At 45.1% G+C, this 17,500-nt stretch overlaps 1 protein-coding gene across 3 annotated transcripts in view; it reads left to right on the top strand.

The window, feature by feature from the left end:
* The window catches only part of cdc14ab (cell division cycle 14Ab), a 32,670-nt gene that overhangs the window by 13,947 nt on the left and 1,223 nt on the right, over positions 1–17,500 (top strand). For 2 of the 3 annotated variants that reach the window (XM_088078223.1, XM_088078222.1), the window contains 11 exons: positions 175–241; positions 345–407; positions 716–803; positions 1,715–1,945; positions 3,324–3,462; positions 3,846–3,987; positions 5,034–5,134; positions 5,241–5,288; positions 6,180–6,308; positions 9,865–10,165; positions 15,471–17,500. The exon at positions 15,471–17,500 is cut by the window's right edge and continues 1,223 nt beyond it. In XM_088078223.1, the coding sequence (XP_087934349.1) occupies positions 175–241; positions 345–407; positions 716–803; positions 1,715–1,945; positions 3,324–3,462; positions 3,846–3,987; positions 5,034–5,134; positions 5,241–5,288; positions 6,180–6,308; positions 9,865–10,165; positions 15,471–15,500 (1,339 nt within the window). In that variant the 3' untranslated portion in view covers positions 15,501–17,500. The remainder of the gene's footprint in view (positions 1–174; positions 242–344; positions 408–715; positions 804–1,714; positions 1,946–3,323; positions 3,463–3,845; positions 3,988–5,033; positions 5,135–5,240; positions 5,289–6,179; positions 6,309–9,864; positions 10,166–15,470) is intronic. The other variant, XM_088078224.1, reaches the window with a different exon arrangement.

The raw sequence follows: 17,500 nt of genomic DNA, 5'->3' as shown, positions 1-17,500 counted from the left end.
TCGACTGTAAATGTTCTGTCGGCGTCCAGACGTGACACCACAGAAGAAGAATGTGCTGGCAGAGAGTCTCAGCACACACTCTGACACCACAGAGGAAGAATTTGTGTGTGTGTGTGTGTGTGTTACTGTGTGTGCGTGTGTGTGTGTTGATGATGTCCCTGTGTGTGTCCTCAGGGACGCGTCCTTTGGTAACTGCACCTTTAACCTCACCGTGCTCGACTGTCTGCAGGGCATCAGGAAGGTGAGCTCTGATTGGCTGATGGAAGGTCACCTGTGTGATGTCACAGTCTTCAGGTGTAAACAGTGTGTGTGTGTGTGTGTGTGTGTGTGTGTGTGTGTCTCAGGCTCTGCAGCACGGCTTCTTTGACTTCGAGACCTTCGATGTGGACGAGTATGAACACTACGAGGTAAAAATATCACAGCAGCTAATACTACCTGCCGTACCTGCACTACATGTACTACCTCAAGTACCTGTACTACATGTACTACATGTAGTACCTGTTATTATGGGATGGTTTTGCTGGTCTATGTGTCCTCTGAGCTGGACAGAGTTGGACTCTGCTGGTGAGACAGTGTCTTCAGTGTGCAGCAGGTTAATGAGAGCAGAGCGTCCCCCGCAGGACAACCACTGTCTCACCTCTGAGATTGACCTAACAGCTTCTGACTCAACCTTCAGTGTCTCTGTCTGTCCCTGCGTGTCTCTGTGTCTCTGCAGCGTGTTGAGAACGGGGATCTGAACTGGATCGTCCCAGGGAAGTTTCTGGCCTTCAGTGGACCACATCCAAAAACTAAGATTGAGAATGGTGAGACAGACAGACAGACGGACAGAGGGACACAGGCAGACAGACGGACAGAGGGACACACAGACAGACAGACAGACAGAGGGACACAGACAGACAGACAGAGGGACACACACACAGACAGACAGAGGGACACACACACAGACAGACAGAGGGACACAGACAGACTGACAGAGGGACACACACACAGACAGACAGAGGGACACAGACAGACAGACAGAGGGACACACAGACAGACGGACAGAGGGACACACAGACAGACAGAGGGACACAGACAGACAGAGGGACACACAGACAGACAGAGGGACACACAGACAGACAGACAGAGGGACACAGACAGACAGACAGAGGGACACACAGACAGACAGACAGAGAGACACACACACAGACAGACAGAGGGACACACACACAGACAGACAGAGAGACACAGACAGACAGACAGAGGGACACACACACAGACAGAGGGACACACACACAGACAGACAGAGGGACACACGGACAGAGGGACACACAGACAGACAGAGGGACACAGACAGACAGACAGAGGGACACACAGACAGAGGGACACACAGACAGACGGACAGAGGGACACACAGACAGACAGACAGAGGGACACAGACAGACAGACAGAGGGACACACAGACAGACTGACAGAGGGACACACACACAGACAGACAGAGGGACACACACACAGACAGACAGAGGGACACAGACAGACGGACAGAGGGACACACACACAGACAGACAGAGGGACACAGACAGACAGACAGAGGGACACACAGACAGACGGACAGAGGGACACACAGACAGACAGAGGGACACAGACAGACAGAGGGACACACAGACAGAGGGACACACAGACACACAGACAGACAGAGACAGCTGTCTCACCGGTGATGCTCCGTCCCCTGCAGGTTACCCTCTCCACGCCCCCGAGGCGTACTTCCCGTACTTCAGGAAACACAACGTGACCGCCATCATTCGTCTGAACAAGAAAATCTACGACGCCAAGCGCTTCATTGACGCCGGCTTCGACCACTACGACCTCTTCTTCCTGGACGGCAGCACGCCCAGCGACATCATCACTCGCCGCTTCCTGCACATCTGCGAGAGCGCCGACGGCGCCGTGGCCGTCCACTGCAAAGGTGAGCGCTTCCTGTTCTCAGTGTCGGAATAACGGTAAACGATTTATGGTCCTAAACGTGTTTCGATGTGAAAGAAAAATGTAAGAAAAACAAATCTATGTGAAAACGGACAATAAAGTATCATCTTCTCTAAAAAAAAATCCCCTTTTTCTGACTGCATTTAAAAACCTCAACATATCTCTCTTTACTTCTCTAATATCTATTTTTTAAAATAACGAACCAAAAGTCTCTGACATTAAAAGTCTTAGATCTAAATCCGAGTGGCATCAAAAAAAGTCCTCATTCTAACGTGTCCGACCTGCAGGAACCGTGTTTTGAAACGACATCACGCGGTGCGCTGACCGACCGCCACTGCATCGGTGCTTAGGCCACGCCCCCTTCAGGACAGAAACAGGAATATTGTGAAAAGCTGCAGAGCGGCGGGTTTACTTTTCAACGAGAATCCACCACAAACTGATCAAATCTGAATCCAAACCCGTCAAACTGCTCTGACAGACACAGCACCTGTCCACAGCACCTGTCCACAGCACCTGTCCACAGCACCTGTCCACAGCACCTGTCCACAGCACCTGTCCACAGCACCAGTCCACAGCACCTGTCCACAGCGTCTCTGTCCACAGCATCTGTCCACAGCATCTGTCCACAGCACCAGTCCACAGCATCTGTCCACAGCACCTGTCCACAGGACAAACCATTATCATTATAAACTGCTCAGACAGGTCCTGGAAAAAGCCTGAAATATTATGGAAAATTTTTGAAACTTCAGCAGTCAGATGTTTAAGAAATCCAAATGTAATGGCTGTAATGATGTCCTGAATGTCCATGACCCCTCCTGAATGTCCCCGTCCCCTGCTGGCTTGTTTCTGTGGGACAGAACTGTCTCAAAATGGAAAAAACAGCAGCTGCCCAATAAAATACAAAATAAACAAAAAAAATCACCCAGAAACAAACAAACAAACAAACAAACAAACAACAACGAAACAGACAAGTAGCACAGCTGATAACAAGTGTCTCTCTGTCTGTCTCTGTGTCTCTCTCTCTGTCTCTCTCTCTCTGTCTCTGTGTCTCTCTCTCTGTCTCTCTCTCTCTGTGTCTCTCTCTCTGTCTCTGTGTCTCTCTCTCTGTCTCTGTGTCTCTCTCTCTGTCTCTGTGTCTCTCTGTCTGTCTCTGTGTCTCTCTCTCTGTCTCTGTGTCTCTCTGTCTGTCTCTGTCTCTCTCTCTGTCTCTGTGTCTCTCTCTCTGTCTCTGTGTCTCTCTGTCTGTCTCTGTGTCTCTCTGTCTGTCTCTGTCTCTCTCTCTCTGTCTCTGTGTCTCTCTCTCTGTCTCTGTGTCTCTCTGTCTGTCTCTGTGTCTCTCTCTCTGTCTCTGTGTTTGTCAGCTGGTCTGGGCAGGACGGGCTCTCTGATTGGCTGTTACCTGATGAAACATTACCGCTTCACGGCGGGCGAGGCCATCGCCTGGATCAGGATCTGCAGACCGGGCTCTGTGATTGGTCCACAGCAGAACTTCCTGGACGAGTGAGTCTCAGAGTATTGATCCTCTTTCACCGACACCACAGGACCATCAATACTGATCATCGATCCATTCATGGATCAGCTGATTCACACAGAGGACAGACTGTCTCTGATAAGAGCCGCAATATTAATAACAATGATAATTATCATCAGGTGTGTGTGCATGCGTGCGTGCGTGTGTTTTGTGCGTGCGTGCGTGTGTGTGTGTGTGTGTGTGTGACAGCAGCAGGATGAACTGCAGAGCTTCAACAGTCACACTGCTGAAACAACACTTCCTACTTCCTGTTCCCGCTGCAGTAAAAGCCTCTCATCAGCACCTCATGAATGTGAAACAATAACAACACAAATGTGCGTGCGTGCTTGTGTGTGCGTGTATGTGTTCACAGGAAGCAGGCAGAGCTTTGGTTGCTAGGAGACAGCCAGCGTTCCCAGAAGGCAAAGCTGGAGGAGAGGACAGTGTCTCACCTCATCACCAGCATGGACGACCTCACCTTAAACCCCGCCCACAACAGCAGCAGTCTACACGAGGTCAGACACACACACACACACACACACACACACACACACACACACACAGACATACATACACACACGCACGCACACATGCACACACACATGCACACACACACACACACAGACCGTTTTAAGGTGTTTCACAAACCTGTGTAATAACACATGATGTGTTGGATAATTCAATGATAATTTTAGTTTTTACAGTTTCTGGCTGATAAACGGTGTAATTTTGGTAATTTTAAAGGAAAATCTGCCATCCAAACCTGTGGTTTTCCTTTAAAAATGGCCAAAAAAACCATTTTGGAAGAAAATTTAGCTTGCCAAAAAGTTAAAAGTTAAAAGTAAAAAATAAGAAGCTTTATTTATTTTTTTTAAGATTATGTTTTGGGGCTTTTATTGCCGTTAATGTACCGGACAGCACGTATGTGAAAGAGGGAGAGAGGGGGCGACATGCAGAGGATACAGCCCCTCTATATGGGCTGCTCTGTCCACTGAGCCACCAGGCGCCCCAGAAGCTTTTTTTTCCACTAATCACCAAACATTTGTGAAAAGGCCATTTTTTCTTCAAATATCATTAAAAATGGCAATTTTCTTTCTTTAAAAAATTACAATTTTTTAAAAGAAAACAAGTCATCCAAATTTTTTCTTTAAAAATCACAAAAAATTAAAAAAGAGGGTTTTTTTTTAAAAGAAACACAAATCACCACTTTTTTCTTTTAAAAAAAGAGCCAATTCATTAAAGATAACCAAAGATTTTAAAGGGAATAAAAATCATCAAAAGTTTTATTAATTAAATCACCAAGGAATTCTAAATGTAAATTTTTAAAGAAACTGCCAAAATCTGCAGTAAAATACGACAAAATACAGCCATAAAATGTTTCTCAAATGTCCCACATTGTGTGTTTCAGTCCAGGACGACTAAAGTTCAGTGTTTTGTTTTCTTGCAGTCGTGGTTCGTTTACGTCAACAAAAATGTGGTTTCTTAGCAACCAGAAGACACACTGAACAGTCTGAGTTCAGGTGTGTCACAGGTTTCATGCTGCGTTTGTTTTGTCCTCCAGAGTGAGACGGTGGACAGTGGACCGGGTCTTACCCAAGGAGACAAACTGAGAGCCTTAAAGAGCCGGCGTCCCCCCCGCCCCGCCACCACTGGAGCCCTCAGGTACCAGAACCAGAACCAGCAGAACCACAACCAGCAGAACTAGAATACTGTAGAGTTTAGAACAATTAATGTTGATGATGATGAAGAGTGTGTTGGTTTGTTTCAGAGTGGACGAGATGAAGACTCACAGCAGGTCGACCTCTCAGCCAATCAGGTAACTGCAGATAACCCTGACTCCGGACTGACAGGTTACTACAGCTAACCCTGACTCCGGACTGACAGGTTACTACATCTAACCCTGACTCCGGACTGACAGGTTACTACAGCTAACCCTGACTCCGGACTGACAGGTTACTACAGCTAACCCTGACTCCGGACTGACAGGTTACTACAGCTAACCCTGACTCCGGACTGACAGGTTACTACAGCTAACCCTGACTCCGGACTGACAGGTTACTACATCTAACCCTGACTCCGGACTGACAGGTTACTACAGCTAACCCTGACTCCGGACTGACAGGTTACTACAGCTAACCCTGACTCCGGACTCTGAAACAACAGCAGCGTAAAAGAAACTGGACAGAATCACGACTGACATCAGAAAAAAAGCTTTTTCAAACCCCAAAAATCCATTATGTTTGAAGGTCTTGATACTGCTGTGGAGTCCCGTGGGTCCCATGACGTAATGTCACATCTGGAATCACGTCATTTAAATCCAATCACTGGTCTGCTTACATTGACTGTCCAATAAAGTTTTCCAGTTCCATTAAACTGCAGGCCAACAGGTTTTAAACGAAGAGAAGAAGAAATCTGCTGGAACACAACCTGCAGGTTATTTTCTGTCACCAAAAGAGAAATGACGTCTGTGACTGTGTTACACTCGATGTTTCACAGACAGATTCTCTTCTGAGAGGAAACTCAGGTATCTGTGACTCCTTCAGTCACCTGATCACTGAAAGTAACAATAAGCCTGTTACTATAGCAACTGTTTAAATAATCAGTTCAGTATTAACGCCAGACTTTACTCTGCTCTCCGTCACAGCAACATGAATCTGCGTGATTGTGTCCCGATCAGTAATCCATACACATATTGATCTGTGCACAGAGTGTCGATGGGTGTCGGTCAGGGCCCCTCCTCCCCCCTCAAGTCCTCCAAGTTCCCAGCATCCTCTGCTTCTGCCACCGCCAAGAGGATCGGAAGAAGTCCTTCGTCAACGGTGACCAACATCAGGAGGTCAGTGTTACTGCCCACCTCCCCTCTGACTCACCCACCTCCCCTCTGACTCACCCACCTCCCCTCTGACTCACCCACCTCCCCTCTGACTCGCCCGCCTCCCCTCTGACTCACCCGCCTCCCCTCTGACTCGCCCGCCTCCCCTCTGACTCACCCGCCTCCCCTCTGACTCGCCCGCCTCCCTCTGATTCTCGCCCACCTCCCTCTGACTCACCCGCCTCCCCTCTGATTCCGCCTCCCCTCTGACTCTCTGACTCGCCCGCCTCCCCTCTGACTCTCTGACTCGCCCGCCTCCCCTCTGACTCACCCGCCTCCCCTCTGACTCGCCCGCCTCCCCTCTGACTCGCCCCTTTCAAAGGTCGTGGAGAAAGCTCTGTCCCCTGCTCGATCCGGGTTCGTGTCGGTGGTAAGGGAGAAAATCTTGAGAGATTTGATGATGTCAGATGTTTTTTTTCAGTTCAGTCTGAGGATTTAAAATCGTTGAGGTCAGGGTGGAGGGAGGTCAGGAGGTCGGGGTGGAGGGAGGTCAGGGGGGTGGGGGGGCAGGAGGTCAGGGTGGCGGGAGGTCAGGAGGTCAGGGTGGAGGGAGGTCAGGGTGGCGGGAGGTCAGGGTGGCGGGAGGTCAGGGTGGAGGGAGGTCAGGGTGGCGGGAGGTCAGGTGGTGGAGGGAGGTCAGGGGTGGAGGAGGTGGTCAGGGTGGAGGGAGGTCAGGGTGGAGGTGGTCAGGGTGGAGGGTGGTCAGGGTGGAGGGAGGTCAGGGTGGAGGGTGGTCAGGGTGGAGGGAGGTCAGGGTGGAGGGAGGTCAGGGTGGAGGGAGGTCAGGGTGGAGGGAGGTCAGGGTGGAGGGTGGTCAGGGTGGAGGGAGGTCAGGGTGGAGGGAGGTCAGGGTGGAGGGAGGTCAGGGTGGAGGGAGGTCAGGGTGGAGGGAGCTGGGCATCATCAGCAGAGCAGTGGAAGCTGAGACTGATGTGACTGAGAGGGAGTTCCTCTGATCTGATATAAACTTCGATTATTGATCCAGTTTCTGATATCAACCTATATTATTGATCACAATCACAGCTGTTTAATAACTGAAGACGCTTTTCCACTATATGGTACCGGCTCTACTCTACTCTACTCTACTCTACTTTGGTATCGGGTACTTTTCTGGGGGTTGTTTTCCATTAGAAGATAGTACTGGCTCAGTGTAGCTGGTCGTCAAAGCGACGCCATGGGACACTCCCACTTTGGGGTAGCCCCATTTTTCGGTGCGCACCACTAATACTAATACCTGCCGCTAACGTGTCCTCTCTGTCTCTGTCCTTCTGTCGGATGATGAGGAGTTCAGGTGAATATGGCAATGCAGTTATCTGAGCGCAGCGCCGCTTCACGCACAGACGGCCGCAGCAGAAATAAACACAGAAGTTAAATAGTGGAGACAAATGTTCAGAGATGGAAAGTAATGAGCGAATAAACACAACATTACATATTACTTCTGTTTTTTATTTTTTTAGGAACCTTTATGTGCTGAAAATATATATTCTGTGACACAAAAGTCAACATTTTTTTGAGCTCCCTCCGAACGTCTCAGGGGAGCCGATGTCCTCTTAGCCCCCGTAACTCAAACTACACACACACACACACACACACACACACACACACACTTGCTGGATATGTTCGGCGGACAGTAAACTGAGGAACGTTTGCACCTCCTCGAGTGACCATGGCGTGATCTTTCTGGTTACCATTTTGGGAAAGAGTTGCTCTGTTCAGAGTGTTCTGTGTGCAGCGCATTGATGACGCGGTGACGTTTCTCTGTGATCAGTCAGTGGTCTGCAGTGTCACCTTTTAGTACCTCTTAGTACCCGGTCGTTTATTTCTGAAACCCCAGGAAAGCAGGTACTAAAAAGATCGTACCAGGTACCAGGTACTTTTTCCTAATGGAAAACCAAAAAAAAGCTCCATAAGAAAACCGGCACGTCACGTTCATGTAATCAAGCAGAGCTGGGCAAACTCTGCCGTCATTGAGTACTTTGAACCCACCTAAAAAATCATTCTCAGTTTAACTGTGCGCTATATTTACAATATTTCCACTGCTTTACCTCGCTGTTAGACAGCTCTTACTGACGGGGATTTAAGCCGTTCTACCAAAAACACCAGAAACTACTGAAACAGACATTTCACTGAGAAACAGACATTTTACAGAGAAACAGACATTTTACAGAGAAACAGACATTTTACTGTGAAACTGACATTTTACAGAGAAACAGACATTTTACTGTGAAACTGACATTTTACAGAGAAACAGACATTTTACTGTGAAACAGAGAAACAGACATTTTACTGTGAAACAGACATTTTACTGAGAGAAAGACATTTTACTGAGAAACAGACATTTTACTGTGAAACAGAGAAACAGACATTTTACTGTGAAACAGACATTTTACTGTGAAACAGAGAAACAGACATTTTACAGAGAAACAGACATTTTACTGAGAGAAAGACATTTTACTGAGAAACTGACATTTTACTGTGAAACTGACATTTTACAGAGAAACAGACATTTTACAGAGAAACAGACATTTTACTGTGAAACTGACATTTTACAGAGAAACAGACATTTTACTGTGAAACTGACATTTTACAGAGAAACAGACATTTTACAGAGAAACAGACATTTTACTGTGAAACAGACATTTTACTGTGAAACAGAGAAACAGACATTTTACTGTGAAACAGACATTTTACTGAGAGAAAGACATTTTACTGAGAAACAGACATTTTACTGTGAAACAGAGAAACAGACATTTTACTGTGAAACAGACATTTTACTGTGAAACAGAGAAACAGACATTTTACAGAGAAACAGACATTTTACTGAGAGAAAGACATTTTACTGAGAAACAGACATTTTACTGTGAAACAGACATTTTACTGTGAAGCAAACATTTTACTGTGAAACAGACATTTTACTGAGAGAAAGACATTTTACTGAGAAACAGACATTTTACTGAGAAACAGAGAAACAGACATTTTACTGTGAAACAGACATTTTACTGTGAAACAGAGAAACACACATTTTACAGAGAAACAGACATTTTACTGAGAGAAAGACATTTTTCTGAGAGAAAGACATTTTACTGTGAAACAAACATTTTACTGTGAAACAGAGAAACAGACATTTTACTGAGAAACAGACATTTTTCTGAGAGAAAGACATTTTACTGTGAAACAAACATTTTACTGTGAAACAGAGAAACAGACATTTTACTGAGAAACAGACATTTTACTGTGAAACAGAGAAACAGACATTTTACTGAGAAACAAACATTTTACTGTGAAACAGAGAAACAGACATTTTACTGAGAAACAAACATTTTACTTCACTGATCAGCTGAGTTGCTGCTGCCTCCATCAGCTGCTGGATTCTGTGTCTCCTCCCCGAACTCCAAGTTTCATGTGTGGCAGTAAACGCAGCACAGGCAGAGCTCCGCATCACTTCCTGTTGTCCTCAGCAGCAGCTCTGTGTGTGTGTGTGTGTGTGTGTTACAGTGTGTGCGTCTGTGTGTGTCCTCAGCTCTCGGTTGGCGAGCTCTCTCAGCGATCTTTACGCCGCAGACGTGGAGGAGGAGAAACCCGCTGCGTACTCCTCCTCTCTCCTTCCTCCACCCTCCTTGTCCTCTGTGTCTCTCAGCCCCTCCCCCTCCCATCTGACCCCGCCCCCTCTATGTCGCTATGGTAACGGCCTTCGCAGTACACAGCACGAGGTCAACAACAACGAGGGCGTGTACAGCAGCAGGCTGGGGCCTCCCAGGGGCCAGGGGACCTACGGCGCTCTGAAGGGCCCGTCAGGACGCTACCTGAGCCGCTCCATACCTGTAAGTCCTCTGACAGCAGCAGCTTGGCCCCGCCCCCTCTGCTCTGACATCATCAACACACTGGATACAGTGCTTCTGATCGCCAATAATCAATAATCAAAATAAAAAGCATCAGTCAACAGAAACACCCAATCAATAATTTTGATTAAAGGAACATTTCAACATGTCCAGCTGTTAGCTTAGCTTAGCATAAAGACTGGAAACAGAGGGAAACTGGGGCTCTGTCACTAAAAGTGTTGGACTGTTCCATTAACGGCGATGGTCACCTGACCTTCAGCCAGCTCGCTAACAGAGCTGAGAAACATCCAGTGTGTTTGTGATCTCACACTGTAACCCACCTGACAGAGGTCACATGACCAGCTGTGTGTGTTCACCTGGTCATGTGACCTCAGACTCAGACTCTCAGGTCACCTGAAGCTTCCTGTTTCACCTGAATGCTGATTTAAACCCAACAGGACATTTTTTAACACCTGAACTGAAAGAAGCCGTCAGACATCAATAAATCCTCTCTGACAGATAATCAATCACTGATCAATAAATCCTCTCTGACAGATAATCAATCACTGATCAATAAATCCTCTCTGACAGATAATCAATCACTGATCAATAAATCCTCTCTGACAGATAATCAATCACTGATCAATAAATCCTCTCTGACAGATAATCAATCACTGATCAATAAATCATACATTTACACATTTACATCACATTTACATTAACGTTGTCATTAACGCTGTCATTAACACTGACATTAACACTGACATTAACGCTGTCATTAACACTGTCAGTAACACTGACATTAACGCTGTCAGTAACACTGACATTAACACTGACATTAACGCTGTCATTAACACTGACATTAACGCTGTCATTAACACTGTCAGTAACACTGACATTAACACTGTCATTAACACTGACATTAACGCTGTCATTAACGCTGTCAGTAACACTGACATTAACACTGACATTAACGCTGTCATTAACACTGACATTAACGCTGTCATTAACACTGACATTAACGCTGTCATTAACGCTGTCAGTAACACTGACATTAACCCTGTCAGTAACACTGACATTAACACTGACATTAACGCTGTCAGTAACACTGACATTAACACTGTCATTAACACTGACATTAACGCTGTCATTAACGCTGTCATTAATACTGACATTAATGTTGTCAGTAACGTTGTCATTAACGCTGTCATTAACACTGACATTAACACTGTCAGTAACACTGACATTAACACTGACATTAACACTGTCAGTAACACTGACATTAACACTGACATTAACGCTGTCATTAACACTGTCAGTAACACTGACATTAACGCTGACATTAACACTGTCAGTAACACTGACATTAACACTGACATTAACGCTATCATCAACACTGTCAGTAACACTGACATTAACACTGACATTAACGCTGTCATTAACACTGACATTAACGCTGTCATTAACGCTGTCAGTAACACTGACATTAACGCTGTCAGTAACACTGACATTAACACTGACATTAACGCTGTCATTAACACTGACATTAACACTGTCATTAACACTGACATTAACGCTGTCATTAACGCTGTCATTAATACTGACATTAATGTTGTCAGTAACGTTGTCATTAACGCTGTCATTAACACTGACATTAACACTGTCAGTAACACTGACATTAACACTGACATTAACACTGTCAGTAACACTGACATTAACACTGACATTAACACTGTCATTAACACTGTCAGTAACACTGACATTAACGCTGACATTAACACTGTCAGTAACACTGACATTAACACTGACATTAACGCTGTCATTAACACTGTCAGTAACACTGACATTAACACTGACATTAACGCTGTCATTAACACTGACATTAACGCTGTCATTAACACTATCAGTAACACTGACATTAACGCTGTCAGTAACACTGACATTAACACTGTCATTAACACTGACTTTAACGCTGTCATTAACGCTGTCAGTAACACTGACATTAACGCTTTCAGTAACACTGACATTAACACTGACATTAACGCTGTCAGTAACACTGACAGTAACACTGACATTAACACTGACATTAACACTGACATTAACGCTGTCATTAACACTGACATTAACGCTGTCATTAACACTGTCAGTAACACTGACATTAACACTGTCATTAACACTGACATTAACGCTGTCATTAACGCTGTCAGTAACACTGACATTAACGCTGTCATTAACGCTGTCAGTAACACTGACATTAACGCTGTCAGTAACACTGACATTAACACTGACATTAACGCTGTCAGTAACACTGACATTAACACTGTCATTAACACTGACATTAACACTGACATTAACGCTGTCAGTAACACTGACATTAACACTGTCATTAACACTGACATTAACGCTGTCATTAACGCTGTCATTAATACTGACATTAATGCTGTCAGTAACGTTGTCATTAACGCTGTCATTAACACTGACATTAACACTGTCAGTAACACTGACATTAACACTGACATTAACACTGTCAGTAACACTGACATTAACACTGACATTAACGCTGTCATTAACACTGTCATTAACACTGACATTAACGCTGACATTAACACTGTCAGTAACACTGACATTAACACTGACATTAACGCTGTCATTAACACTGTCAGTAACACTGACATTAACACTGACATTAACGCTGTCATTAACACTGACATTAACGCTGTCATTAACACTATCAGTAACACTGACATTAACGCTGTCAGTAACACTGACATTAACACTGTCATTAACACTGACTTTAACGCTGTCATTAACGCTGTCAGTAACACTGACATTAACGCTTTCAGTAACACTGACATTAACACTGACATTAACGCTGTCAGTAACACTGACATTAACACTGTCATTAACACTGACATTAACGCTGTCATTAACGCTGTCATTAATACTGACATTAATGCTGTCAGTAACGTTGTCATTAACGCTGTCATTAACACTGACATTAACACTGTCAGTAACACTGACATTAACGCTGTCATTAACGCTGTCATTAATACTGACATTAATGCTGTCAGTAACGCTGTCATTAACGCTGTCATTAACACTGACATTAACACTGTCAGTAACACTGACATTAACACTGACATTAACACTGTCAGTAACACTGACATTAACACTGACATTAACGCTGTCATTAACACTGTCAGTAACACTGACATTAACGCTGACATTAACACTGTCAGTAACACTGACATTAACACTGACATTAACGCTGTCATTAACACTGTCAGTAACCCTGACATTAACACTGCCATTAACGCTGTCATTAACACTGACATTAACGCTGTCATTAACACTATCAGTAACACTGACATTAACGCTGTCAGTAACACTGACATTAACACTGTCATTAACACTGACTTTAACGCTGTCATTAACGCTGTCAGTAACACTGACATTAACGCTTTCAGTAACACTGACATTAACACTGACATTAACGCTGTCAGTAACACTGACATTAACACTGTCATTAACACTGACATTAACGCTGTCATTAACGCTGTCATTAATACTGACATTAATGCTGTCAGTAACGTTGTCATTAACGCTGTCATTAACACTGACATTAACACTGTCAGTAACACTGACATTAACACTGACATTAACGCTGTCATTAACACTGTCAGTAACACTGACATTAACGCTGTCAGTAACACTGACATTAACACTGACATTAACGCTGTCATTAACACTGTCAGTAACACTGACATTAACGCTGTCAGTAACACTGACATTAACGCTGTCATTAACACTGTCATTAACACTGTCATTAACACTGACATTAACGCTGTCATTAACACTGTCAGTAACACTGTCATTAACGCTGACATTAACGCTGGCATTGACGCTGTCAGTAACACTGACATTAACACTGACATTAACACTGTCATTAACGCTGACATTAACGCTGACATGAACGCTGTCAGTAACACTGACATTAACGCTGTCATTAATACTGACATTAACGCTGTCAGTAACACTGACATTAACGCTGTCAGAAACCCTGACATTAACGCTGTCAGTAACACTGACATTAACACTGTCATTAACACTGTCATAAAGACATACATTTATGCTGACATTAACGCTGACATTAACACTAACATTAACATTGTCATTAATGCTGACATCAGTGCTGATATTAATGCTAACATCAACGTTGTCATTAACGATGACATTAACGCTGACATTAACGTTGTCAATGTTGTCATTAATGCCGTCATTAATGTCATTTGTCCTTAAGACTGTCAGTAACGTTGTCATTAACGCTGTCAATGTCATTAATGCTGTCCTTAACGCTGTCATTAACATTGTCATTAACGTCATTAATGCTGTCAGTAACGTTGTCATGAACGCTGTCATTAACATTTTCATTAATGCTGTCATTAATGCTGTCATTAACATTATCATTAACGTCAATAACGCTGTCCTTAACGTGTCATCGTTGTCAAAAATCACTTTTCACTCTTCATCATGTTGATTCACATTAACGTCACGAACATGAAGCTGCTGCTGATCTGAGGAACACATCCTCATCTTCATCACCACCGTCACTCAGCCGTCACTCAGCCGTCACTCGTCCTCATCCTCACTGCAGTCTGAAACAGTCAGAGTACCTGTCTCACTGTGTCTCTTCTCACCTGGAAGTCCATGTCCACTGCATCATCGCATCGTGTCAGTTCAGTTTCTACACATCTGACAAGTTATAGAGGAATTATAGAGGAGTTACAGAGGGGTTATAGAGGAGTTCTAGAGGAATTATAGAGGAGTTACAGAGGGGTTATAGAGGAGTTCTAGAGGAATTATAGAGGAGTTACAGAGGGGTTATAGAGGAGTTCTAGAGGAATTATAGAGGAGTTACAGAGGGGTTATAGAGGAGTTCTAGAGGAATTATAGAGGAGTTACAGAGGGGTTATAGATGAGTTCTAGAGAAGTTATAGAGGGGTTATAGAGGAGTTTTAGAGAAGTTATAGAGGGGTTATAGAGGAGTTACAGAGTGGTTATAGAGGAGTTATAGAGGAGTTATAGTCTTTTATTTGAGTGACACTCGGTTGATATAACTGACGGAGGCAAAAAAAAGAATGAAAAAAATGCTCTGATAGAGGGACAGGAGGACAGACACGTCCCCAAAGCTGCAGGACACAGTGTCCCTGTGGTGTGTCTCTGTGTGTTTGTAACTCGTGCAGCTGATGTGTGTAGAGATAAATCATACAGCTGATGAGTGACGCTGGCTGTTTGTTTTCTCTTTCAGTCTCTTCAGTCTGAGTTCATCCGCTACTAAAACTACAGATCTCACCTAAGGACTCATTACCCAGAACCTCCTCTGTCTGTCTGTCTGTGTGGGACGCTCAGAGGGAAGCTGTGCAGCAGCTCAGTGACTGAAGACACTGTCCACAGAAATATGATGTCATGGACAGATGAAAAAGAAGAAAATATATTTGGATAAAGAAGACAGATTTTTTTATTTGTTAGATGAAGAAAATATTTTTGTTTTGATTTTTTTATAAACTGAAGGATCAGCTGATGGCGACTCTCTGTTGTCATGGTAACAGTGTTTACTTCTTATTCTCCTCTAATCTCCAGCAAAAATAATTAGAACAATTATAACAGATTGTAAAAGAAGAAGAAGCAGAAGGGACCCAAAAACTCAGGAAACACCTGTGTGTGTGTGTGTGTGTGTGTGTGTGTGTGTGTGTGTGTGTGTGTGTGTGTGTTAGGGGGGCGGAGCCAGCAGCAGTACTCAGCCTTGTGAAGCTTGTGATTGGTCGGTTCGTTGATGTGTTTGTATCCGGTGGTCACATGATGACGTCATCATGATTTAAAGAGTCGTGTTCATTTAGTTGTTTCTGAAACCAGCTGACTGATCAGACATGACCTCTGACCTCTGAGTCTTTTGTTTCACACAGATGGGCGTGGTTTAGCAGGGCGTGGCAGTTGAGGTGTCGGCGAGCTGTTAGACTACTGTTGTTTCAGTAATGTACAGCTTTTTCAGTCTGCTCTGCCTGGCTCGGTGTCGCTCTACCTCGCTCTGCGTCGCTCTGCCTCGCTCGGTGTCGCTCTGCCTCGCTCGGTGTCGCTCTGCCTGGCTCGGTGTCGCTCTGCCTCGCTCGGTGTCGCTCTGCCTGGCTCGGTGTCGCTCTGCCTCGCTCTGTGTCGCTCTGCCTCGTTCGGTGTCGCTCTGCCTCGCTCTGCGTCGCTCTACCTCGCTCTGCGTCGCTCTGCCTCGCTCGGTGTCGCTCTGCCTGGCTCGGTGTCGCTCTGCCTCGCTCTGCGTCGCTCTACCTCGCTCTGCGTCGCTCTGCCTCGCTCGGTGTCGCTCTGCCTGGCTCGGTGTCGCTCTGCCTCGCTCTGCCTCGCTCTGTGTCGCTCTGTGTCGCTCTGCCTCGCTCGGTGTCGCTCTGCCTCGCTCTGCAACGCTGTGCATTGCTCTACCTCGCTCTGTGTCGCTCTGCCTCGCTCTGTGTCGCTCTGCGGTCCTGCTGAAATCACCACGGTATCATCATGTCCCACATCGCTGGAGTAAACTTCCTGTCCTGCTGACATTATCTGACCGTCTGATCGAATGAATTCGCTCCCACCGTCGCTGAGGGTCCGTTTCCATGGCAGCGGTTCTTAAAAATGTTAAACTTTTGTTGCAGTTTGGCCTTTCGTTCACATGACGACGGCATTTTGGGGCCCAAAAACACAAACTTTTGAACCTGGGTCCCAGAATGTAATCTTTTGAAAAACGCCGCCCCTTCTGTTCGCACAGTGAGAGCGGTGACGTCATTCACACAGGCGCGTGGTCTTCTTCTGTGGTGTTTTATTACAGAGTTACACTGTCGGCTGCTGGCCTGGCGTGCGGACTGCAACGTGTTTGGTTGTGTCGTTCTTACCGTGTTTCATATGAACGCAGATTATTTAATACTCAAAAAAAAACTTCTCTGTTTTCAGTCGGCCTCAGAACATGAGATCCGTGTGTTTGACGTGTGTCATGTATGGTTGATCATGTGACGGTGGCTGGCTCAGAAAGAGTTTAGTGTTCGATCGTCTGTCAGCTGATTGGTTAGAAGATTTTTAATATTTTATTTTCACATGAAGGAAATCAGGAAATATTTCAACATTTGGGACCTCTGGTGACATCATCACCCTCTCTTTGTTAATCACTCGTGTCACAGACGTGTCACAGACGTGTCACAGACGTGTGGCTGACGTGATGACGTCATGAGTGTGTGACGAGTCTGTCAGGAGCAGAAGATAGAGACTTTTCAAAATAAAAGCTCCAGGGACCAGCACAGAAAA

Source organism: Plectropomus leopardus, chromosome 5 (assembly GCF_026936395.1).
Source record: "Plectropomus leopardus strain MGB_pleo_1.0 chromosome 5, ASM2693639v1, whole genome shotgun sequence".
Lineage (NCBI taxonomy): Eukaryota > Metazoa > Chordata > Actinopteri > Perciformes > Serranidae > Plectropomus > Plectropomus leopardus.
Note: the sequence above shows the minus strand (reverse complement) of the source record. Positions and strands in the feature narration are given on the sequence as shown.